This window comes from Lynx rufus, unplaced genomic scaffold (genome assembly GCF_022079265.1).
Source record: "Lynx rufus isolate CCGP_SWC_20201006 ecotype Redwood Valley unplaced genomic scaffold, mLynRuf1.p SCAF_24, whole genome shotgun sequence".
Classification (NCBI taxonomy): Eukaryota; Metazoa; Chordata; class Mammalia; order Carnivora; family Felidae; genus Lynx; species Lynx rufus.
In genome coordinates this window covers 16,412,836-16,439,592 of record NW_025814839.1, presented here as the reverse complement: position 1 = coordinate 16,439,592, position 26,757 = coordinate 16,412,836, and the positions used below count along the sequence as shown (strand labels likewise).

At 40.8% G+C, this 26,757-nt stretch overlaps 1 protein-coding gene across 4 annotated transcripts in view; it reads right to left on the bottom strand.

Annotated features, from left to right (window-relative positions):
* Window positions 1-348: 348 nt before the first annotated feature.
* The window catches only part of EIF4ENIF1 (eukaryotic translation initiation factor 4E nuclear import factor 1), a 44,526-nt gene continuing 18,117 nt past the window's right edge, over window positions 349-26,757 (bottom strand). For 2 of the 4 annotated variants that reach the window (XM_047087916.1, XM_047087917.1), the window contains exons 5-19: window positions 25,305-25,591; window positions 24,557-24,758; window positions 19,705-19,880; window positions 14,170-14,305; window positions 13,777-13,956; window positions 12,805-13,037; window positions 9,880-9,951; window positions 9,241-9,424; window positions 8,188-8,267; window positions 7,717-7,859; window positions 4,950-5,034; window positions 3,537-3,675; window positions 2,114-2,458; window positions 1,675-1,839; window positions 349-1,103 (exon numbers count right to left, since the gene is read on the bottom strand). In XM_047087916.1, coding sequence (XP_046943872.1) covers window positions 862-1,103; window positions 1,675-1,839; window positions 2,114-2,458; window positions 3,537-3,675; window positions 4,950-5,034; window positions 7,717-7,859; window positions 8,188-8,267; window positions 9,241-9,424; window positions 9,880-9,951; window positions 12,805-13,037; window positions 13,777-13,956; window positions 14,170-14,305; window positions 19,705-19,880; window positions 24,557-24,758; window positions 25,305-25,591 — 2,669 coding nt within the window. In that variant the 3' untranslated portion in view covers window positions 349-861. The remainder of the gene's footprint in view (window positions 1,104-1,674; window positions 1,840-2,113; window positions 2,459-3,536; window positions 3,676-4,949; window positions 5,035-7,716; window positions 7,860-8,187; window positions 8,268-9,240; window positions 9,425-9,879; window positions 9,952-12,804; window positions 13,038-13,776; window positions 13,957-14,169; window positions 14,306-19,704; window positions 19,881-24,556; window positions 24,759-25,304; window positions 25,592-26,757) is intronic. The other 2 variants (XM_047087918.1, XM_047087919.1) reach the window with 2 other exon arrangements.

The following is a 26,757-nucleotide window of genomic DNA, read 5'->3' as shown; positions in this document are numbered from 1 at the left end:
AAATGTGGACAATGTTTCCTCCTCCTAAATGAGATTGAGCTCAATTCTGAGTTTTAAAGGAAAATTAAGGGGCACCTAGGTGGCTCAGTCAGTTAAGGGTCCGACTTCAGCTCAGGTCATGATCTCGTGGTCTGTGAGTTTGAGCCCTGTGTTGGGCTTTGTGCTGACAGCTCAGAGCCTGGAGCCTGCTTCAGATTCTGTTTCTCTCTGTCCCTCCCCTGCTCACACTCTCTCAAAAATAAACATAAAAATTAAAACTTCAGGTTCCCTAAGGGAACTTACTGAACCTCATAGGTCAGCTGGTGGTAAATGAGAAGGAATGAATTGAAACACAACAGCGCCATTCACTTCATTCACACACTTAGCATATGCAACTTTAATTAACCAAAAGAAAAAGTCCCAAATGTACAAGTGAAAAAAATCCAAACTGTTGACACAGGCTTAACTAATACCAGCTACTTTTATATACAGCTGTATAAGTTCAAAAAAGCTATCCTATATGTATATACAAAAGTTGTTTATACACAAGTCTGTACATAGGGTCTATACATTTATTTCCTTAGAACCCTTAGGTGCCACCTCTTGGTGAAGACACCAACACTTCATTCACATATCTTACAAAAAAAAAAGACTATTTCCAGGACCGACAACACTGTGCATCCTATATTCAGACCATGTAGGCTCCATTCAATTGGTTAAGATCCTTCTGTCAATGCAGACCACACCAGGTGCCTGGGCTTCCCTAAACAGCTTTGCACAGAATGCTCCAAAGTAAAAGCCTGTAAATCAACCCAAGATGAAGCAGAATCCTGATCAGGGTACCACCATAGGTCCAGGCATAGGTGAGCCTGCCTGCCCTGTTCATTGTCGGTATTCCAATTCATCTACACTGATGACTTTGGCAGGCATGGAGGGTAGGGGCTGCTGTAGCACATCTGAGCCAAACCACTTGGCGAGGCCCACTGGGGAGCTGCTCCTCTGGCTGGGGCGGTGCTCCAGCTGAGAGTGCATGTGAGGCAGGCCTGATCGGGTGGGCACATTCTGAGGGTTTGTCTGAACGCTGACACCTGCTGCCTGGGAACCAGAGCCTGGGGGATGAAGAACTATGGGGATAAGAAAGAAGGGTTATCACTCAGCATGTAGGGGAAAGTAGTTCTGTATCAGAACTTGCCTTACTCAAATCCTATTCATAAAACTACAAATAGAATTTTTTACCAGAGGATTTATTATAGGGCTTAACTCCTTTACAAAATACCTTGGAAAGCAGGGCTATTCAGAAGTCATCCACATTGAGAAGCCATCCTAAATGGCACGTCCACTACTTACCATGACAAGCAATCATATCATAAAAGTACTAACATTAGATGGGGAGAAGGCATCTACTCTGTACAGTCCCTGTGCTGAACCTCTGTCAGGATTCTCAGCCTCCTCTCTTCAAGAGGCAAAGGACAAAAATGCCAGAGCATCATCAGCTCCCATTGTCTTTACAGGGACAGGAGTTCCAAATCCCACAGAAGTGGGTTCGTATTCTCTGATTATCCCCTTATCCCGATCTTGCTAGGATAAGTTTAAAGAATGAACTGTGTTAATTCATCCCCTCCACTGGAAACTGGTCCAAAAGCTTTAAGCCTGTTCAGCCCATCCCCAGCTCCCCTGGCCCATTCCTGAACCTACCTGAGCGCTGTAGCTGCTGTTGCATCATTGCCAGATGCAGAGGTGTCCCAGGACGAGGGTTTAGGAGAGGGTGACTAGCTGCAGGTAAAGGGTAGAAGGGTTGACCCAGGATTGGGCCTGATATTCCCTGTAAATGAGCCAGGTCCATCCCAGGAGGAAGCACACCTGTTGGACAGGGGGAAAAAAAGTGATGAGAAGTAATCTACCTGGAAATTTTCAAGCTTTGCTGATCTACAAGTTTAACAATGAACAGTGCTTAAGTTAGGTTCCTAATATTTTAATGGACTAAGGGATAGACTGGATTGGACCCACTGCCCACCAGTTAGATGGAAAAATCTAGCAACATCTTTCTAGAGATAAGAAACAAACAAAAAAACCTCTCATAGTACAGTACTTCATCCATTCTGGCAAATGCTGTCATGCCAGGTCAGAAACTTACCAGCTTGGAGCAAACTTGGAAGATGCTGTGGATGTACTCCCTGGGCCAGCATCCTTTGGACCAACCCTGGGTGAAGCTGGTGAGCAGGCCGAACGATTGGAACGTGGGGGACAAGGGGAACTTGGTGGACAGGGCGGAGAAAAGGTGTTCCTGGAACTGGGGATGCCAAGGTGGGTGTTTTTCTCCCAGTTGCTTTAGGTCGATAATCTTGCTCTTTGGTGTAACGGTTGGTCTGAGATAGTGGGGTAGAACATGAAGACCGCTGCAATGTTGACAGTTTGGGATTTGTAGTGGGAGAAGAGTCTCGATCAGCACTGGGCACAGAGTTGGAGGACACTAGGTTCTCTGTAAGGACCCAGACAGAGAATATTTTGGTACTGGCAAACTTCTCCCAAACATGCTGTCTTCCCAACGATCCAGTAAATCTCACTTCTTAGGAAGTTTACAATCTTATTTGATCTTACAAATTCAGAGGATTGTTTCATAGGAAACACCATGTACCTTATGAATAGGCCTAGTCAAGGACACAGGGGTAGTTTGTCAGGGACAGAGCTGGAACAAGACCACAAGTTTTCTAGTCTCCAAATACATTGCTGGAACAGAGTTTACCCTTCTAATCTTCCCAACCCAGGAATAGCTATGGGCAAGTGAATCTGGCTTATGGTCTGGTGGTCTAACTCAGGCACCTTGCTTGCCTGCCCATATGGTTGTGGTCTGGATCTGTGTGGGAGCTAGTACTATCCTAGATTAACATGCTTTTTTAGCCTAAGGGGAAAGTCAAGTGAAAGTAAAATTATGCAAATCCACTGCAATGGAAATTTAAATTACAGACTAGTGAAGAAATCTGAATTGCCTTTTAGTAGAACTGACAGGATTTTTTTTTCAGAAGCTTTCTCACAGGCAAAAAGCTCTCAGACCAAGACTCTAGACTTGTGTAAACCTATTAGAACCACTTCACCATGTCCTTGACAATCCCAACTGTGCAATTCCTAAAAGCCTTGCTCACATTTTCTATACACTTCTAAAAGGCTTTCCACACCTTATTATTCACCCATTGCACAGATTTTGTTGGATACTTAGTCTCTGTAGACCAGAGAGAATCTTTCAGAAGTAAAACTGCTTGTACCATGTTAATTTAATTTGCTGAATGTACTAATAATTCAACTATGAAGCCTCAATAAGGATTCTAAACGAAATCTCATTCTTCATCCTGTACCACTATTAGATTGGTCAGAATTTCAAGTGGTTAAGCAACCGTGAAGCTGGTTGAACACTTCTCATTGTCAAACACAGAACTGTGTATTCCAAAGCAGGCAGGGGTTTTGTGCAGGGATTTGCAGAAAATCAGGTCAGCTGATTAGCACTCAAGCCCGTGCTCTGTCACATACTCTTAGGCAGTACACCCTCAACAGCTCTGCAGTACCTTCACTGGCCTTCTGAGTGTCCTCTTTACTGTCACCAAGAGCTGCTGCTGCTTTTCCAGATGCTGGCTCCTCCTTGCTTTTCTCTTTGCTCTCATACATCTTACGGATCACTGAGGTAGGGGTGAAGGAAGGAGAAAGCTGCAGAGAAAAACAGTATTAGCACATTCTCTAACTGCCTTTCCTAATCAAGCCAGAGTTAATTGGTCAAACTGAAGAGTCCCCTTACTGGCTACACGTGCAGAGGCCAACTCCAATGTTCTGGTGTTTACCCGCTAGAGGAAAAGAAATAGATGGGCCATATGGGTGGTGTCCCAAGTGCATCATCCCTTGCTCACATCTCACTTTCACCAAAACCTAGACTTAGCTCTAGCACAAAGGTAGTTAAAGCATAGAACTTCAACCTACCTGTCTGTGTCTGTGTTGATAGGGACCTACCTATGCAACCTCTGCTTCAGCCATTTTCCCAGCCTGGGATTAGGCTGAGAACAGGGGAAGAACATGGCCAGAAGTATACTCTAGAGCAAGAGCCCTGTCAACTGGGAAAGGATAATTCAGAGACAACCTCAGAACCTAAATTCCTCTATAGTCTTAATTATATCCCATCTTAACTTGGCTACCAGGAAATTCACAATTATCTTAATAATCTCCTCAGGCCCTAGGACTCACCATTTGGGGTCATTTTTTTCCTCATCTCTTCACTGCCTGTTTTTACTTTGATGATTTTACTGTGCATGTGACTTTTCTCATTAACCCTAAATCCTTGATGGTAGGAGACAGGGCATGAATTATGAACACAAGAGCCCCTTCTAGTAATGCAGAGACCCATTTGGGGTCCGGAAGCAGAGTAATAGTTTTTCCCTTTGTCTATCAGCTTTAACTAGGTGATAAAGATCTTTGGGGGATAAAACTTAAAAAAAAAAAAAAATGCTGGTACATGAATGAGTCAGTGGTAAAATTAGATTTATCGTCATAAAGAAGCAAACTCCTTTGTCCTAGCCTTAATTCATATCACTGAGACCTGAATCTGAATTTGTGAAGTCTCCACTGTTTCACTGGACTCCTCATGATCCAACCCCATTCACCCCTCCATCTCACCTATCTTTGGCCCCTATCCTCCCCTACTCCCCAATCCAACTGTTCATTTGTTTGAACACACATTACCTTATATGTTATAGATCATACTCCTCTATCTGCTGGAACAAACTTTCCCCAATGTAGGGGCTTCACTAGAATCTTAAGAGTTAGACTGTATCCTGAAAGGGGAAGACCTAATAAATAAGCAAGCGTAAAAGACTGAGTCAGTTATTCCTATGGAAGGCACTCAAGGACACTTTGGGGCACAGAGTGATACAACATAGGTACAATTGAACGGAGAAGCCTTGAAGTTGTTCACAAAAGCAAATGTCACTGACCATGCTTGTGATGGAGGCAGCAGGGGCAGGGGAAGAGGAATTCCCTCGGTGCACGGGTGCTGGTGACTTGGTCACTCGTTGTTGCCTGTGAACAAACCAAGTATCAGTATGAGCTCCAAGCTGCTCCAACTCCAAATCCTAAAACCACAGAATACTCAAGACCAGCTTAGAACTTTAATATCCTGTTTCCCTCATCCATTTCAATTTCCCAAGCATTTATTAAGTGCCTAATATATGCAAAACCACGTGCTAAGTTCTAAGGGAAGACAAAAGATTAAACATGGTCCTGGGCCTTGCAGGAACTCTTTTGTCCACTGGGGAGACGCAAACCTAGGGGAAACTAAGGTATGTACATATTAGATACTAATAAGGTGTAATGGGAAAATGAGGTATAGAAGGAGTGACAGAATACTCCTACTGAAGGGACCATGGGAAGGAACTGCATTGAATTGGGTGTGACCAATGAGAAAGCTAGAAGATGGAGAACAATGATTCAGGTAGAAGGATCAGGTATACGGTCTTGGGAATGTAGTTATCCAGGGCTGGCATATACTTTACTTGTAGACTATGCCAGTGAGGTAGGCTAAGGAGGGCCTTCGTTCTGTGGTCCAGGTTGTGCTCCAGAGAGTAGGGAGCAATACTGATCAGCACAGGGCCTGGCACAGAATTGATGCTTCGTAAGACACTGGTTCAAATAGAGGGCCAAGAGCTTCAGCTATTTTAAGACCCAGTTACATGCAGCATTCCCCATCACTCTTGGTCCACACACAAAGTTGATCCCAAGTCTTCCAAATAAAGTTTAAAACAACAGACTTCTCTTTTCTCCCCGTTGTATCCATTCTCCCTTAACTTGGAGAAAACAGATGATGAAGATGTAAACAGGCTGAGAGAAAAATGAATTATATGAGCTCACTGGCTAATGAGAGTTTCACTGCATTTCAGCTGTCAGACCTTGTGCCATGAGGGCCAAAGCCTTAGTGATTCTGGAAATTCCTAAATCATAAAGATGAGAATGCTAAACCATGGCTTCTTTCCAGTCAGTACCAGATAAGCCCCACTGCTGCCACAGAGAATCTGAGCATGACAACAAAGAAGAAACAGATCAGTAGTACTCTGAGTGATCATGAGGAAAACCCCAAGTCTGGTGGTTCTGCACAACCTATCATATATTCCTTCTGATAAACATTTTTGTGCTAGAAACTGGGGTAAGTGCTGGCGATCCAGCAATAAACAAAACAGACAAAAAAAATCTCTGGCCTCATTACATTCTTTTGTTTGTAGGGCAGAAAAGTTACTATAGGCAGAGAAATAGACAAAACATAAATAGTAACCTGGAAGGTGATAAGCACAATAAGAAAAAATAGAGACAAGGAGAAAGGCATATCTGTTAGGGGACATAACTGTATACAGGGTGTTCAGGGAGGGCCTTAGAGGTTGACATTTGATCCAAACAACATAAAGGCTCTACTGACACTGACTTGGGTCTTCATTTTGAGTAACTTGCATTTTAAAAACCTAAGTTTCTGTATCTGTAAAATGCAGTTATTTACACCATCTACCTCAGGATTGTTGCCAAGAGCAAATAAAATTATGGATATCAAAAGTGCTTTGAAAGTCAATTAAATCAAGTCAATGAATTATTAAGAAACTACATTATATTACAGAGAGAAATCCAGTGACGGGTTCAATAGACCAGTCCTGAGATCTCCCTTTAGGGTGAGGGCTGCTATATATAGGATGCATTTATGCAAGAATACACAGTACTTCACTAAGTCTCAGTGTCTTCTGAAAGGGTCAACATATAAAAACAGATGAAGCCAGACAATGAGACACTGATACAATTTTAAGAAAAATACCAAAACACAAGTACCTCTTAACTACCAAGTATACTGTATGGGCAGGACTTAATGTTTCAGGGATAAACATTTTGGTGATAAAATTGAAGAAATGAAGGTGGCATTTCCTTTTATTTTTCTTCAATTTTTAAAAGTTTATTTTTTTAGTAATCTGTACACCCAACGTGGGGCTTGAACTCATGACCCTGAGATCAAGAGTCACATGCCCCTCCTACTGAGCCAGCCAGGTGCCCCAGTATTTACTTTTAAAGGCTGGATGGGATGACTTCTGAGGGAGGAAAGGGGTATTACTGGGACAGGGCACATAGCTTCTGGGTAGCTAACAAAGGATTTTCTTGTAATAAGCTGTACATTTGTTTAATGCAGTTTTCTGTTTTATTTTACAACAAAAAAGAACAATATTGCTAGCCCTTTCCCCCTAAGTAATGGCTTGTTTTACTACTTGTTGCAAATATCGGAAGGAACAGGAGGAGACTGAAGTCATTAATCATTTGTTAATAGCTTTGATCAACAAACCTTAACTCTGACCAACAAACCATGGATCAACAAACCTGCATCAAAGGACAGCTTGGTAACTCAACAAGGAATCTGTAGGGGAAGAACCTAGGTGGAGTTTTACTAAATTTTCATCATCTAACAATTATAAATAAGGAGCTATATTAGCTAGCTACATTTGTAAAAATGAATCCTTTAAATCAAGAATATAAAAATCCTATATAATGAAAAAAGCCTATGTCCCTGCAGAATTCAATCATATCGCTTCCTCTACTGAACACTTGGGAGACAGAATTCTCACCATATATTGTACAATGTAGCAGTGTGTATCACAGAATTTTACTATGGATAACCAATTTGCTAATCTGATGAAAATTAATATGCAAATCCCCACAAGGGCAGGATTAGTAACTTACCTGTTTCTGAATCCGTCTCTGGTTCTGTCCACCTGTGGTTTGCCAAAACCAGGCTGGTAGAAGTTTGCTGCCTGCACCGCAAGGTCATGTGGCAAGGCCAGCCCCTCCAAAGCTGCCTGTTGTAATTCTAGCTGGCTCATCTGCTGAGCAGAAGAGGCAGAGGAAGATCCGAGAAAAATGAGGACAGTCAATGCACTTTCTACAAAGGTCTCTCTTCACTCTTAGAAAGGTATGTTTATGCAGCAGCTGAGAGAAATTAGATACTGCAAACCTGACTAAACTGTGCTGCCACCCACCGAACAAGATTTTAACAAAGTGTGACTTTGTTCACCAATTTTCTGGCCTTCATTGAGCTTGGTTTATAGTTCAAACTCACTTCTAAGCATTGCAACAATTTAATTTTCCATCCCACAGTCAACAAGAAGGATGAAAAACAAGCGAAAAATTGAGTTAGAGAAAGTTCAGACTGACCTGGGCCGTGACTGGGCTCATGGGTTTGCGCATGCCTTGGAATGGATCTCCGAGTAGCTGCTGTGGTCCTGGTGTAAAACCTGATGGGAAAGTTGCAGATTCAATGAATGTCAAGAGAGCACACATCCATTAGAGAGACGTTATCACTAATGCATGCTGCTTCTTACTGAACACCATCTCTTTCAGGGAAGTGTTGACTTCCAGGCTGATGATGTCCCTCTTCTGTAGTCCACACTGGGTGATGTGGACCTTAATCAGAGCACTTAATGATCCAAACTGCTATATTCACATCTTCCCCACTAAGCTTCAGCTCTGTCCCTTCAGAGCTGAGAACTCTCAGAGAAGTGCTTTTTACTCAGTGATTTGGCTCCTTATCATGGAAACAGCTGACAACCAGAGTCCAGTGCTTTGAGGTTTACATTCTTTCCATTCTATCTTGCGAATTGTGGAAGGAAGATTACAAAAACTTACTCTCAAGGTATGACTGGCAGGGGCCAGAGTGGCCAGCAGCCTAATGTGGTCCAGGGTGACAGAAAACAATGAGATTTTGCTCAACACTTATGTTAGACCGCTTTCTAGAACTGCTTCTTCTATTTACATTCTGTATCAGCGCTCACAGTTAACTGCATACCAACTTCATTAGGTTGGTAGAGAGCCACTAGCCTGACTTCTACTCTATTAAGGAAAAACCTAGTAAGCCAAATTAACTTTTTTGGATTGAATTCCCAAAATAGGGAACAAGACTAAAGAGCTAGATCCAATTTATATAATTGTGATCAATCTTAGGAGAGAAAACTATAATATGAACATATTTATCTAGAAGGGCAGCCAGATAAACTATCTTCCAATTTTGTGCCTCACCATACCCCCCCCCAAAAAAAGCATAATAAATTCTCAGATTTCTTTTTAAATTCTTCAAGGATACCCATGAAAAAGACTTTGCCAGTTCTAGGGGACAAGTATAACCTTTGTGGTGGTTTAGGGGAGAATGGACAGACATCTGTGCACAGCAGCATTTACCACCCAGGCGCCCCAATGCACAGCAGCATTTACCAATTGGTGATGGTATTCTAGGACGAAGGTAGTCTGCTGAGGCTGCTCGCGTTTGAAACACCTGTGACAAGGGAGGAGAAGGTGCTCTTTGGCCTAATAAAGATGTTGTAGGCTCCAAACTCCCCATAAGGCCACTGAGAAGATTGGAAGAAGCCGGTCTCTGAACTGGTGGACCCAGAAGTTCCTAAAGGCAGAAAAAGTAATCCTTGTGAACAAGCCTATTTCTTTCTCCTAGTCAGAGGCTATGAATTATGGATTAACTTTTGGAAGCCAACGATGAATCTCTCTCATGCTCCACTGAAGGAATTGGCACATGTACATGCAACACATTTCTCTCATTGTTCAGCTAGCAACATTTGCTTTAAGTTAGTGCTACAAATATAGGTTAGATACATTAAATTTCTATAGACACTGCAAACCTGTAAACTGGAAGTCAAGAGCTTTGTCATCTTCAGCCACCTCCCCACCCCACAATGAGATGAACAGTGACACAGAACTATGCCAGGTAGCAACACTGTACCCTCAACTGTCAGACCACATGGATCATTCTCTAAGGCCCAAAGTTGGACCACTACACAAAACCAGTTCAGAGGACTAGTGTTCAGGACTCCGAGGCCATGATATAAGATGGTGAAGTACCTGCAGGATGTTCTTAGGGACAGGCTGGCCTGGAATCTCAGCAGGGGACATCAAATGGCTTTCAAGGTTTCGCTAAAAAAGTCAAAGGAAAACTTATTTTAACCTTCTTACACACACAACTTACAGATTAATTGGGGACCACAAGAAAGCATTAAAAACTCCCCAGGGAGTTGGCACTTAAGCAGAATGATGTCAAAAGCACAGAAATCTAAGTTAGATCAACCTGTTCCACTTGCTCATCACACACAGGTCCCAAAGATCTGGAAATGGAAAGAATCTGCACGTGTACATGCAAAGTCCACTCAGAGACCCTCAGATGGTCTTTTCCTCCCTGTGGTAACCCTAGTGCATTTCACTGTCTCTACTACTGTGACCCAAAGAAGAGAAAAAGGAAATGGTGAAATAGAGGAGCACCTAGTAAGAAGCAACAAGAAGGAAATTTTGATAATTTATAGATTTTAATTTTCAAGGCAACCTTTGCTACCCATTATCTTTGAAACAGGATTTATAGACTACAGATGGTAGTTAAAAACCTAGTAAGCAACATTAAAGGTTGGCCAGGATTGTTATATTTCAGAGTTTCACATTTCAGGAAATTTAAACTTTAGTATTTTTAATGAGCTGTTACAAAATGGGTCTCATATACAGGACAAAATTCAGATCCTCCACTTCTTGTGCTTTTAATGCAGCAGCAGTCATCCAAATGACATTACCTCCTGCACTTCAGGACATCCTTATGTCCATTTAGCTCTGCGTGAAGTGCTTTCTCTGGTACACAGTTTTCTTTTCTACTAGATGAAGCTGCCAAGGTCCACAGCAATGTCCTCAGGCATGACAAACAACCCAAAGATCTCCAAGTGTTTTATTGTTGGTTTTGGAATTGGGACTGCAGAGGATTTTAATAAGAGATCTCAAGAGTCATTTAATTCCATCTAACAAAAAAGGGCAACTTTATACTACATGGCTTACTGTATTTGGAGGATAGAGTCTCTACAATTCAATTTGAAATGGAGGTTAGATGGAACCAACATATCCTTTTTTGGTGATGAAACAATATGGTTGAACCTAGACAGATGGACGCGGATAATAGTATATACATAACACACACAGCCATAGTAATTGACTTGATTTTAAAATAGACCATGAGTTAACAACAACATGCAGCTCAAGCAATACGTTGGGATAATACCTGGTGTGCTAAACATTAGTTTCCTTGTTGCTTTCTTTTCTAGGTTAGGTTGAGTTTGTGTTACTTTTTGTGTAGCAACTTGAATTATATCATCCATCCCTTTACACAGGTGTTTGAGGCTCACTCCCTTGGCCAAATATTATTTCAGACCACTGAAACCCCAACATCAAACCAGTTACCCTCACAAGGCAGGGTCAACTGTGTCAATATCAAACCCTAGCATCACATCTGAAACGAAATGTTCAAAAGCATCAGGTAAACTTTTGAATCCTCCTGTTCCCACTTCTTTACTCATTTACACTAAAAGAAGGCACTTAACAAGACTTGACTCAAGCACTTGACTTATAAGCACACAATCACCGAGACACAGATGAATGAGAAAAGTATAGTTTGCAATCTTTTAATCTGGTGCTCATGTGAAAGCATCTGGATCTAGTAATTCTTTGTATGGACATAACTCTGAAGCAGTTTAAGAGAAAACATTCCCTATAACTGGCATGGTGTGGTCAGATACAAAGGAATGAGTCTACTTAAGATGATTTCTTCCCGAGGTAGTCAGTCCTGGCATTAAGGCCAGGAACAATGGCATCTCTGTTGGAATCTGTCAACTGCTGGTCAGATAAAAAAATTCCCACAATCAATTGCGCCTTCCCTTGGTACAAGGCACGATGAATCAAACAGTTACTGATACCATGACCAACTTGTAGTTCCCAGAAATGATGATGTTAGAAGAAAACAAGAGGCTGGGGCACCTGGGTGGCTCAGTCAGTTAAGTGTCTGACCAGCTCAGGTCATGATCTCACAGTCCGTGAGTTCGAACCCCATGTCGGGCTCTGTGCTGACAGCTCAGAGCCTGGAGCCTGTTTCAGATTCTGTGTCTCCCTCTCTCTCTGACCCTCCCCCATTCATGCTCTGTCTCTATCTCAAGGATAAATAAACGATAAAAAAAAAAGAAAAAAAGAAAACAAGAGGCAAAACTCAATTTAATAAATTTGCTGTAACTTAGCAACAAATCTATGTTTACGTTTTTATTGTTCATGTTTGCCCTGCTTCCCTTATCACGTTGTATCATCAAGGGACAGCAATACTGACACAGGCCATGGCTAAGAACCACCGCTAATGTGTTATGACAAAGACCAGTACGCACTATACACCTGCATCTGCTGGCATGCAGTCACTACCTAACCAACTTCATGCCCCAGGATGGTTTTACATGTCACAGCTTTTTCTAGTTAGTAAATTAACAGAATGCAATAATCTTGAAAAATCCATCTTAGATACTTTACAAGTTATTCATAGCACTGTCAATTGCCTGATCAAGAAAGCAGGTAATTCCCGGTGTATAGGAGTGATTAAAAAACGTAAAAAGAAAGATGTACTGTAAACATATGGTGAATTATTTTGGCTTAAGTAGCTGAATAAATAGGAAACTTTCTTTAGAGTACAATCCAAAAATATTTTTACACCTTTTTTTGGCAATGACTTAAAGTTATATCTGAATTTTTCTATCTTTATAAACTATCACCTATAAAAGATCCATCAACCACAAGCTGCTTTTTCTAGTAACAAATAGCACAGTGATAATTAAAGAACACACAAAAGCATCAAGGACCAAATGCCTATTAAAGAACTTCCAACTTAGAATACCATTTTTTTAAAAGTCCATTTATTATAGGGGGAAGTGGAACAGAAAGAAGGAATAGGAGAAAAGGCTTGGGTTTGTGCCAAATACTTACGCTGACTTTGGGCTGAGAAGGCAAAGTCCCACTTGCCTTCATGGTGCTCACTAGTTTGTTGAACGCGGTCATATCTCCATCTTTTTTGAGTTGTCGATTGCTGGTTACAGCACTCAGGGTCTCCTCTAAGTGTTCTGCCATGAAGGGAGTTGAATTCTTCACTTGCTGGTCCACCTTCAAGCCCTTGAGCCCTGCTTCTACCTCTTCTACTGACAGCACAACTCCTGAATGCGCTGAAACATTGAGAAAATCCAGATTAAGCCAAGTAAGGGAGTATGTGGTAGGAGTTCTCTGGGGCTATCATGATGGTTAAAGTGAAAATTTATTTCACAGTTGAAGTGAGGTTGCCAGAAAAGGTTGATGCCCTAAATGACAAACTGATAACCCTTAAAATCACAGCTGCACAGTGGAAATAAGGCCATAACTATGTACTCAGTACGAAATGGCATAAATAAACCTTAAGTGTTACAATGCTAGAAACGGGAGACCACTTGGGGTGTAATGCTTTAAGACTTGATAAGATCTTTAATGTGCATCTTGCAGGAGGACCTCTCATAATAAGTCTTCTGGAGACTTGTTATCAGGGACAAGAATCCCAGATAGCCTAACATCAGTAAGGTTGCTACCTTCGCTATGGTTATTTTATCATTAAGGTTTTATGTTGAGAGTGCATAACATAAGAAAATGGCAGACTGGGGCAAACGTGTGAGAAGCTGCCAAGTTATGCCCAGGAGAACTATAACATTAGTTGGAAGTGTTATGATCAGGATCCAGGTAATAAGGAAGACTTGGATGGAAAGTCTACTGACTACCAGATTCTCAAAGAGGTGGTACTGTTTGATAAAAAGTTTTTTGAAAAATATTAAATAGAACCCACTATCTGACTTTTGATGAAACAGCAGTATGTTAGAACCAACTGCCTGATATCCACACTTTTTCAAATGCCTAAAGCAGACTCTAATAAACACTTACAGCTCTCCTTAAGCTTTTCTTTATTTGCAGAAAGACTGGAAAGAAGAGGCTTTAAATCCACTTTGGCTTTCTGTAGCATTTCTAAAATATCCACTTTATTTTCAGCATGGTCTTCCAGTGGGATAGGAGCAAAATAATTCCCCGAGTTCTGTCCAGGAGAGAGGATGGCTTGTTCCAGACCTAATATTGCAAGTAAATACATTTATAATCAATTAGTCCCAATAAAACACAGAAACAGATCTTCAACAGTATTAAGAAGGCATAAACTGAAGGGGTTTTTAAGTATCCAGAGAGCCTTTAACCCTAATGGACCCTAACTAATGAAGACAAAATGAACCATTATCAGAGAAAGCTCCAATCTACATTCAAGGTCAGAATCTGAAGCCATTTTACCTGCTAGTCTCTCCAGTTCTTCATGTGGTGTTGACCCGAGACTGCTGGATCGGCTTCCTGATCGGCTCGGGTTAGAGAACCACCTACTGAACCGACTGGCAGAGACTGACCCTTCTCCCAAAACATCTTCTATCATCTAAAGGGAAAGACAAAAGGAGCTAAGATAACAGTTTCTAGGTGAAAGGGACAACAAGGTTCAAATTTTAAGAAAAGGTCACTTACTTTGAAGCTTCCTTTGATGCTGCTGACCTGAAGGTAAATACTCTCAGAAATTACGATTTTCAACATCTTTAATTTTTCTTCCCCTCCAAGGTCATTTGAGTAACCCAAAGGTAGGCGTTACTGATCATGTACTTTCTAAGCATATAACGAAAAATCTCTTGCCATATAATGTGTTTTGGATTTCTATCCTTTGCCTCATTAGAAACTCCATGAACTACTTAATGTTCTCAGAGGACATAGTTTCAAAATCAAAATTACCATAGTAAAGCATTCCATTGCCAAGCTGATGAGTGGTCTTCAACTAAATATTAAGTATAGAGAGATGATGACAGCCCTTACTTCAAACTTCAACTTTCTCAAGGCTGTAATGAACATCAGAAAATTCAATGGTGACAATTTCGGAAGCCAAAAGCTAAAAAGTAGAGCTCACAGAGATCATAATTGCAGTCAAAGTTTAGAATGTGTCAGGATGTGAAAGATTAACTTTTAACTGTCCTCTAATATTGGTTTATTTTTTTAAACGTTTATTTTTGAGACACAGCGCACGAGCAGGGGAGGGGCAGAGAGAGAGGGAGACACAGAATCCCAAGCAGGCTCCAAGCTCTGAGCTATCAGCGCAGAGCCCGACGTGGGGTTCAAACTCCCAAACTGTGATATCATGACCTGAGCTGAAGTCGGAAGCTTAACTGACTGAGCCACCCAGGTCCCCTTGTCGGCATGAATTTAATAGGGAGTTTGCAGGTGTTTGTTTTCTTTTAACCCCAATCTCAACAGTTTTCAGTTTAGTAAAAACAATTAAATGATGCATTATAATCAGAAATAATTTCTCAACACTATTTCATAATAATTTCCATGATCAATCCTTCTTAAAAACTAGACTGAAGCATTAAAAAAATGCATATTTTAATTCTATGCTATCATAAATCCAGTTAAATATCCAAACTGATCTTTATGCAGTGTTCTCATCCATATTTAGAAAAGACAAGGTAAAGCAAATGTCAATCCAAAAAATGAGGCACATCCTTGAAAGTAAGGCATAAACTTTCATTTCTATACCAATGATAAAGAGAAAACAGGTTTTCCCCAAAACTGGTACACGGATGGCAAAGTTAGTGACTCTGTTTCATCTAAGGCCTGGAACCCCCAATTTCCAAAGTGCAGCAACAGCAGGTTAGATTCTTTTATTCTCACCTGGGAGAATTTCCTTATAATGTACCCAAACTAAGCCACAGAGTACTTCTCTTGAACACAAGAATGAAGGATTTTAACTCATGACATTTATTATTTGTGGCACTTCTATTTTCTGATTCAATTTCAATCACACTTCACTTGTAAGACTCACACCCCTTCAATATTAATGCTGTCAAGTGTAAATTTTTTGCAATAATTAAAATATAAGAGAAACATTATTAAATATTTTTTCACTGAAAAATTGAAAATTATATCTAAAGTATAACCATGTCAGTGACAAATAGGAATTATTTTAAAACTAAAAGCTATAGCCATTAAAAATGTTATAATGTTGAAGAGTTTGACATTTTATAAATAGCAAAAATCTCTTTGCATTTTAATCCTTTTATTTCCTCTGACCATAGTGTATAGGAAAAAGGTCAGAAGATACACAGGAAGAACATGAAAAAGGACATGAATATAAAGTAACTGGACATTTTCTAAAGATACGACAGTAAGTGTTGAGAAAGTCATTTCCTTCCATACTTCGATCAATGACCAACTTTGTTTCTGTTAGAGTGGTTTTATTATAGCTAAAACATAAAAAGTAGAAACAAAGTTACTCATTCAATTAACTTTTATTTATTAAGTAGGCTCCATGCTCAAGGTGGGGCTTGAACTCATGACCCTGAGATGAGAGTCATGTGCTCTACCGACCGAGCCAGCCAGGCACCCCTGACACTAAGTTACTCTTACACACATTTATTGGAAATTCCACTTTCAGGAAAGTAAAGCATTTTAAACCCCAAAGGAATCCTGAGAGGATTCATCCAGGCAGTCATTATTACCACACAGCAAGCAAGGATGATCTAGCAGTAGTTAGATTTCCTGCACCTTGGTACAGGAAATGGAGAGCTGGACCCACTGCTCTGACTTCTTGGTTAAGACATCCTCTGTGAACATTCTTATCAGCTATCAGCTGTTCAAGAAGAGGAGCCTATAAATGTAATCTGGTAGGTTTCATCTGCTCTTTCTAGATTTTTAATAACCTTTCAAAGTAACTTATGACTGTTAGTCTGGTCCTTCAAACAAAAGTCATTTGATAAGTCTTATCTTAGGATTCGTATTATTCTGATCAGATACTGTAAAATATTTTCTTTGACAATGACTAGTAAATGATTAACATTTTTCTTTTTTTTTTATTAAATTTTTTTTTCAACGTTTTTTATTTATTTTTGGGACAGAGAGAGACAGAGCATGAACGGGGGAGGGGCAGAGAGAGAGGGAGACACAGAATCAGAAACAGGCTCCAGGCTCTGAGCCATCAGCCCAGAGCCCGACGCGGGGCTCGAACCCACGGACCGCGAGATCGTGACCTGGCTGAAGTCGGATGCTTAACTGACTGCGCCACCCAGGTGCCCCAACATTTTTCTTTTAGTACTTTCCACTTTTATGGAAATTTCTATATTTTTGTATTTGTTTCACTCTAGTTTGACTTTGGGGATTTGCAATTAATGTACCTAAGGCTATACCTTTTCTTCTGAGCATACTTCTGATCACACCACCAAGCGTTTTTTCTGTGTCATGGTCCTTGTTCATCACTCTAAATCATTTACGATTTCCACTTTGATTTCCTTTTTCTTCATTCAACATACATAATCACCTGTTACATGTCAGGCCCTATAGTAATAGTTGCATCATATCTAAAACAAACTTATTTTTAATTATTTAACTGAAATTACTTGCACATGTGATCCAAATTTTCAGTTTGCATAGATTTTTATGACTTTCAACTTCTAATGTGATGTAATCCCAGTAAATATAGCCTACAAATACAGGTATAATTCTATTTTTATCTATTAATACCTAACACTGGTAGAGCTTACTAAGTGCCATGCACTACTTCAAGCACTTTACATAACACTTGTCAACTGATGCTCAAATCCTATATAGTTCTTATTTTTCCGAATTGGTCATTTAATGAGCAAATATTAGAGTTATACAGCATAATCAGTATTTTTAACTGATCCCAGTTTTGCTTTTAAGTGAACCTATAGAATATACACCTTAATGAGCAGGACTTTCATGAAAAACATGGAGACCTCTTAGCCTAGTAGCAACTACTGCTCAGCTTTAGCCAAATTTTGGTTGAGGGTGAGGGCCAAATATAGTGTGAAGTTCCTATTCCTCCTTTTATACTTTAGAGGCAGTATAGTTACGGTGAACTGAAAACAAAGACTCTTAACTGAAACTGCATGAATCAAAATTCAGTTTCTACCACTTACTACATGTGTGACTTTGGGCAAGTTATTTAAACCTGTGCCTGTTTCCTCGTCTATAAAATGGAAACTGTAGTAATTAATTTATAAGGGTTTTGTGAGTATTAAATGACTTATTGTATGTAAAGCCTATAACAATCAGCACTCTATGCGTGTTACCTATTATCAGGTTTAGTTTTGGATTCTTCTTCTACGTAGGCACACGCGTTAAGCTTCACAGGTGCTCACATTTGGAGCCATAATACGCCTATAAATTTTTACCTTTTGCTGTGAAAACTTTTTATAGTAAGATTTCCACCTAAGAGAGTGAAGGGGGGGGGATGGGGAAGCCACTAACATCCCCTCAAAAGCTAAGAATTTTACACCAAAAAAATTAAGCTCACATCTGAATGCAACATTTCTGCTCACAGTGAGCCAAAGGACTACTACTGACTGGCTGACTGTAAGTGAGAACCAAACACACAGTTACCTGAAGAGTGCTCTAGACAAGTGTGTTCTTGGATCACATGGAGGTAAGTTGAGAGAATGAAAGTAAATGCTTAGAAACTGCAGCAATTTGGCACTGCTGTGACTTTTGTACTTTATACTCAAGTATTGGTTTTCAATGGACTGAAAATAGAACCTGGCCCCTCACCACAGAGAATTTAAGAGGTACTGCCCTAGAACTCACCTGCAGCCCCATACCTATTAGTGCTAGGCAGTGTCTGCTCACCTGTTCCAGGTGGCCATCTTTTGAGGACTGGGACCACAAATGACAAAGGAGACAAGCCAATATTCTTGGGTTCTGTCACACCCAGTTCTCTCTGCTCACGGGATAATCAAATAAGGAGCCATCATAGTTAGGAAGTACAGTCATTTAAATTCCATGAATAACCAATTTTAATTTTTTTTTTTTCAACGTTTATTTATTTTTTGGGACAGAGAGAGACAGAGCATGAACGGGGGAGGGGCAGAGAGAGAGGGAGACACAGAATCGGAAACATGCTCCAGGCTCTGAGCCATCAGCCCAGAGCCTGACGCGGGGCTCGAACTCACAGACCACGAGATCGTGACCTGGCTGATGTCGGACGCTTAACCGACTGCGCCACCCAGGCGCCCCGAATAACCAATTTTAAAGGACAGGTCAAATGTATTTGCTATTGTAAATGGGACCTCTAGAACATACAGATGCTTTTGGGCAAATGTTTTTAAAATTCTGTTTCATCATGGTTCTCTGCACTCTTTCAACAACCACAGAACAACTTCATTTCTGTGTGCACAGGTCAGAGTGCTATCTTTTCTCCAATTTGTTGAGGCTATAGTAATCCCTAAATGACCAAAGGGGCGAGGAGCAAAGGCAGCAGCAAGTGAGGATTTGGGATGCTTACTGATTCTACTTTGAAAGTTGAGAAAAACTGGACCTCAGTAGTTTAACAGCAACACTGAAAGTATTCCAAGTTGCTTTTCATTGAAGATTTTCAGAACCATCACACCACAAAGTTATCACCTAACAAGTCAACCTTACCCAAGGAATGTACATCAGCATGATACTAATCACCAATTATAAAAATCCACCTCTGCAGCAAGTCTAACAAACACTTAACTACCTAAAAATAAAAGCAATGTTCTTAACATCTAATGATTTCTTACTTCAATGCTACCAGACTAGAAAAAGAGGTAAGTGGTACAGAATTCTCAACTTGGTCATTTCCACTCAGACTCCCAAAACAAAGCCACAAAAACTCAAATAATATTTAAGAATAAAAGCCAAAATCCCCAAAACATCTGCCAGAACAATACTTTAAAAAGAGGTATCTGAGATACTTAGGTCAAATTTAACCATACAGTTGCTCCATCTCATTTATAAGCGTGCTGCTACACTCACCGAAGCCAAGCATGGCACCTTATCAAGGTTAAAGAACTCATTAAAGTCAAATTCTCCTGGGGACTGCTCAGGCAAGACGGCGTCCCTTGGCACTTCCTGATCAGCAGCAGGCTCCTGTGCCAGGATGACCTCCACCTCATCCTCTTCGGCCACTCCTCCATTGCACTCGACTATGCCTGAAAGCAAAACCAGGACAAAAACAGACTTGATCAAGTGAACTGCTCTAGACTTATTCTGTGGCCTCAGCCATCATCACACATGCAAAAGAGCCATAGCTAACTTTAAAGACAGACCTTAGGTGCCGATATAGTATTTACAACAGTAAAACCATTCGCTTCCTATGGGAGCTAGGAAAAAAGCCCTAGTAACAAGCCAGAACACCAACACAATGCAGGAAAGATTATGGTCCCTCCACCACCCATTCTTCAAGTTTTCCGTAATGCAGCAGGTTCTATTTCTAATGGCATTTTTTTTTTTTTAAAGATAGTTTTTTCAAGTCTCTTGCTGCTTAAAAATGGAACCAAATTAATTTGGCTCTGCCTTCACCCATGTAATCTATACCACTGCTTTAAGTCAGGGTTCAACAATCTAAGGTATTTATGTGAAATCTGGCATGAGGGCAATTTTCACTTGCCTACAGGTTGGTTGTAGCTCATCCTTCAAGGCAAACCTCAAATGGTACCTCTTCTGGGAAGGCTGACCTGCCTACCTATATTTACCCTGCCCAGAAAAATTAATCACTGCCTTCTCTATAATCCTTGTGTTGTCTCTCAAAGTGTCTACTGATACCGACCTTCCTGAAGGCAGGTAATCTGCTCTAATCAGTTTCGTCTTACTCTCAAGTGCCTGGTATATCTAAAACTTAGTATTGTTTGATTGTTGTTATTAGGATAAGAAGGTAGGGTCTAAATGAAACTACCAAGTGTTAACATTTGAGGAATCTAGTATCTTCGTTTTAGCTGGGATATGGGCAAAAGGCAAAATACTTAGGATAAAAAATTTTTCTTCTTTTAAAGAAATGCCCTGAGATATACTAGACATTCAACTTTTTAAAAAATGTTTATTTACTTATTTTGAGAAAGAGAGCATGAGTGGAGTAGGGGCAGAGAGAGGGGGAGAGAGAAAGAATCCCAAGTAGGCTCCATGCTGCCAGTGCAGAGCCCAATGTGGGGCTCAATCTCACCAACTGTGAGGTTATGACCTGAGCCAAAATGAGTCAGATGCTTAACCAACTGAGCCACCCAGGTGCCCCTAGACATTCAAATTTTTTTTTTTTTAACATTTATTTTTGAGACACAGAGACAGAGCACGAGCAGGGGAGGGGCAGAGAGAGAGGGAGACACAGAATGTGAAGCAGGCTCCAAGCTCTCAGCTGTCTGCACAGAGCCCGAAGTGGGGCTCAGACTCACGAACCATGAGATCATGACCTGAGCCAAAGTCAGACGCTTAACCGACTGAGCCACCCAGGCGCCCCATCAAACTTTTTAGTTTGAAGGACAGAACTCCCAAAGCCCCATGCTGCAAAAGTACCAATGTAAGAACTGCCTGTACTTTCAAGATCTACAGCAGACACGAAGCCTTCCCATTAAAAAAAAAAAAAAAAAAAAAAGCGCCAAATCTTGGACCCATCCCTTCTCAAAAGTCCCTAATAGTTACCTCAGTCTTGTTATTAATCAGACCAAGAGACACTAAATGCCATCAGCTGCTTTCATTCCAGTAATGCTTCAAACACTGCACAGCAAAGCAGGGAATTCAATAACTAAAGGGTTAAGTGGCTTGCTTACCCAAGGTCTCAATACTAGCCAAGTGGCAGAAGCTTTAACCCTAAGATGGCCACCGATACTCTACCACACCAAGCTCTGAGTATTACAGCAGCACTGCTCCTCCACAGGGGTGGCTGCCATCTAACTACCGTGAGCCTTCTGACAACCAGTGAAACAGACAAGGTTTGTGAGCCATCGATAAAGCAATCAGCAGTCTCTCCAGTGGGTTAGAACATACTTACTGAAAAGAGAAGCAAATACTATCCCTTAAAAACTGACATTTAAACTAAAATGACTATTTGGTGGAGGTATCCTCACTTTACAAAGAAAATGGGCCCTAGAAGAATTAACAATAGCCTAATCAATGCCCAGTTTGTGTCCTTTTCCATTAGAGCAGTGCTTCTGCCTGATCCATTTTGCTAAGCAGAACCTGCCAGCCCACCTCAGGATCACAAGTGATAATACATTTTGCTGTAGTTTTGGGTCCCAACTTAAGGATGAAAGCCAGAAACAAGAGTCTGTACTTGGTTCATACATTTACAAAAGAAATTTTAATATTTCTCCTATGTCTTTTATTTTGTGTTGAGATGAGAAGATCTCTTAACAGATAAATAGCTTTTGCAGATAACAAGAATGTTCCACATGCAATTTTATGCCAGTGTCAAGGTTTCTGGAAAGCAGACAGGGTCTGTCAACTGAGAATGGGTATGAGTGGGTAGGGATATGCATTAGTAGACAAACACAACTGGCCATTTATCATGGTAGACTCAAAAGGCAGAGGCCCAGAAAAGATAACTAGGGGCAAGTTTTACCACATTCAGAAGGACCACATACTTTCATTAGAGAGAAAAACTGAAATTTTCTTTTCTATCAATGGGGGGATTTAGCTATTTCTGACTTCTACATAATTTATTTTCTGGTTACAGGTGTAATGCACATTCAAATTGTTTCGTTAATATTACCATATATGCATCACCTAACTGTCTAAAGTGAGTACTCAATACACATCAATTTTAAAATCATACAGGCAGTGAACATGTTTGTCCTATTAACTGCTACACTGCCAGCACTAGTATGTGCCTGCAGAGAACTGCTACATAAAAAATTCAGGGGAGGGGGGCCTGGGTGGCTCAGTCAGTTAAGTGTCTGACTCTTGATTTCAGCTCAGGTCATGAACTCACAGTTGTTGAGGTGGGCTCCCCACTCAGCATGGAGCCTGCTTGGGGTTCTCTCTCGCCCTCTCTCTTTGCCCTCTCCGCTTGTGTGTGCATATGCACGTGCTCTCTCAAAATAAACATTAAACAAAAATTCAGGGTAAAGTTAGAATACAAATAAAAACTGGACTAAAAGGCACTCATCATCCCTCCCCTCATTTTTGTAGCCAAGATGAAATTACGGGGTACCTGTTTATCCTAAATACAGTGGTTAGGACAGCCTAGGGACCACTGGCAATTAACTACTGGGATGAGTGAGCTAGGGCTCCCGGATTCCACATGGGGCTCTGCCATGAAATCCATGTGACAGGGTCTTGGGTTGTCCCCTCTTCCAGGCCTGTCTCTCTCTGTATCTATAAAGTAAGGAGGTGATACTCTCACTCCTTTTGTTCATCCACTTGTTGATACAAGAATGGTTGAAATTCACATTGCAGTTGAGTTATGAAAACATGTGCTTCTTTTCCCCAGAAGCCTTATCTTTATCATTATGTGAAAAGACCACACTGGGCTGGTGCTCGTTAGCCTGAGAATGACACAAAGCCATGTCTCAAAGGTTATTTAAGAGCAAAGCTTTACAAGTTACCCACTGATGTCATGCATCACTCTAGGGAACAACATGTAACAGCATAAAGATAATGGTAATGTCTACTGTATTTTAAAGATATTACAAAAAAAAAAAAAGTGATTTCTCCCTTTCCTTTCTCTTAAATTCCACTAGCTCATTTTCTACGCAAATATATCTTAGCCTTATAATTTTAAGGTGGCACTACACATTTATGTATCAAAATAGCTTTCTTTCTTTCTTTTTTTTTAAGTAATCTCTACACCCAATGTGGGGCCTAAACTCATAATCCTGAGATCATGAGTGGCACACTTTACCAACTAAGCCAGCCAGGCACTTCTAAAATAGCTTTCCACTTTTGTTGCCTAGTAGCTGCCAAAAGGTATTTTCCAACCAAACGTGAAGGCTGAAGAGAACTGGAATTTACTGAAGAAGTGCCCACAAGAGGCTGAGCTCTGATGTTCACATTCAATCTTTAATGCTAAGAGTAACCCTTAAAGTTATAGAGTAGGCAGTCTTCACCTTACAAAGAAACAAGTCCACCTATAAAGAGTTTTATCAAAGATTATCCTTTTTGTAAGCAACTGCCCCAATACTCAAATCCAGGCTAGCCAGCCTGGCCACCTCAAAGCCAGGCTACCGGAAAATGACTAATGGGACCCCCCAACTCTGCACCAGGCACCTCTCACACTGTTAACTCTGGCTTTTCAGTTTAGTATGGGAGCTACCTGACCTTATCTCATAGTTGACTGAGTCTGGGAGAAGCCAAGTCAGAAACAATTGATGTAGGAAGTCTAACAGTATGGTGAAGAAGGTGGGCTCTGAAGTACAAAAGAAGTTGCTCAATTCCCAATTTCACTACTTACTTCGTTAGTGTCCACAGACAAGTCACTCAAGCCTTCAGTGCCTCCATTTGCTGATCCACAAGATGGGGAAACAAGTACCTACCTCATAGGGTTGTTAGAAGTAGGATTACACAGACAAAACACTTATCACTGGGTCTAGTGCTCAATGAATCAAACTCCTCCACTATTTTTACCACATTTCTTATCTCTGGGGAACCCTTTTATGTACACAGTACTCTTACAGGGGAATGTGAGACTTTTCTGTTTAGCACCACAGGCAGAACAAGTTGAGGATATAGTATCCACACCTAATAAATTCAAACTTAGCAGCTTCAAAATCAGGCTGCAATGTTAGAAACTTGCTACTTCCTTGCAATGGGTACAGTTGTTCCTAAGTGCACATTCAGGCCAATTACAAGCACATCTCATTTTAGAACAGTGAGCTCCCCTCTCAAAGTTTTTGCTGACCTTCCTTCACAGAGGTTGTCCGTCGCCTTGTTCTTTTTCTCCCCTTGTGATCTTCTTCCAGTATCTTATCATCAAAGCCAGTCAGCTCAATGGTTTCAGACTGACTTGTGGGTCCAGCTGAGAACCATTCTGGTTCTTCTTCTGTGTAGGAATCATTTCTTCTTCGCTCACCAAAGACACGTTTACTATCCCCAAACTCCCTCTGGAAAAGTACACAATCAAGATAAAAAAATAAGGTTCTAGTTAAGGCATTTCTACCTCAGTCAAGGTCTTGATGAATTAGGTAATGCTCAATAATGTAATGAAGATACTATGCTGCAGACTTGAAGCACCCCCACCCCCACCCCACCCCACCTCCAGCACTCTTTCTGCTCCTCTCTATCTGGCTTAAGAATGGGCTCTGTTCGGGGCGCCTGGGTGGCGCAGTCGGTTAAGCGTCCGACTTCAGCCAGGTCACGATCTCGCGGTCCGTGAGTTCGAGCCCCGCGTCAGGCTCTGGGCTGATGGCTCGGAGCCTGGAGCCTGTTTCCGATTCTGTGTCTCCCTCTCTCTCTGCCCCTCCCCCGTTCATGCTCTGTCTCTCTCTGTCCCAAAAATAAATAAACGTTGAAAAAAAAAAAAAAATTAAAAAAAAAAAAAAAAAAAAGAATGGGCTCTGTTCATCCAGCATCTCAAAATAACCTGGTATAAACAAACTGCATATCAAGTCCCTAAGCACATGAGGGGCCAGAGGATCTAGAAGACAAACCCTAAATCGCTTGTCCTTATAGTCCCTCTCTCGATCTCGGTCTCTCAAGTCCCGCAGGTCCTTATCACTGAGTCGGTGATCCTTCTCAAAGGTCCGAGCAGAGATTATTCTTCCACTGCCAATCCTTCGTCCGCCAAGCAGGCGAAGCCCATCACTGTCTTTTTCCAATGGACTTCCTGAGTGCCGGGAACTAACAGCGGCTGTCACATGGCAGCCCCCTCCAAAGCTTCGTCTCTGTGGGCTGAGAACAACATCTAAGTCATCTTCTTTCACACGCTCTCGTGGATCTGGAAAGGTGGCAGAAAGGGAAAGTTAAGCAAACCAGTAGGGTATTTTTATTTTCTCACTGGTATGTCCGTGACTAGTGGTGGTGAGAGTATTGGAAAAGAATTACCACTGAAATAGTTACAGAGTGATATGTACATTACATATTTAAATAAGACTGAGTCTTTTGCTTTTTCTCTTTGGAGCAATAAATGTACTTCATAATAATTTTCCAGGATTACTCTCCACAATCCCTAAGACCTTATGTATTAGAAAATATCTTGTCAATTAAAAAACTATATTAGGTGTCAGTATTTGAAAGAATAACTGAAAAGTTGAAGTGTTTCAAAAACAGGTTAAAGTGTTTCTTCAACAAATGGTATTTAATAGGTGTATACCCATATGAAGAACTTGAACTGATACCTGGTACCACATACAAAACACAAAATAGATCATAGATCTAAACTATCTAATGATAGAAAACTTCCAGAAGAAAATATAAGAGGAAATCTTTGTGACATTGGGTTAAGCAGAGTTTTCTCAGGCACAACACCAAGAGCACAACCCACTAAAAAGAAGAAAAAGCAGGGCGCCTGGGTGGCTCAGTCAGTTGGGCATCTGACTTCAGCTCAGGTCAAAATCTCACGGCTTGTGACTTTGAGCCCCACATTGGGCTCTGTGCTAACAGCTTGGAGCCTGGAGCCTGCTTCGGATTCTGTGTCTCTCTTTCTCTGTCCTTCCCACTTGTGCTTGGTCTCTGTCTCTCTCAAACATTTAATAAAAAAAAAAAAAAAAAAAAAAGATAGACTGGAGTTGATCAAAGTTTAAAACTTCTGCTCTTTGCAAGGTACTATTCTGAGAATGCAAAAACAAGCCACAGACTGGGAGAAAATATTTAGAAGTGTACATGTGATAAATGACAGACCTATATCCAGTACGTATAAAAACTCTTCAAATTTAAAACACAATCGGATTTAAAAATGGATAAATGCTTTGACCAAACATTAAAGAGGGTATCTGGATGGCAAATAAACATATGAAAAGATACTCAACATCATTAGTCATTAGGGAAATGCAAATTCAACCATAACGTGATACCACTACACATCTATTAGATTGGCTAAAGTCGCAAAGACTCATCATTCTAAGTGGTGACAAGAATGTGGAACAAACAGAACTCTCATACACT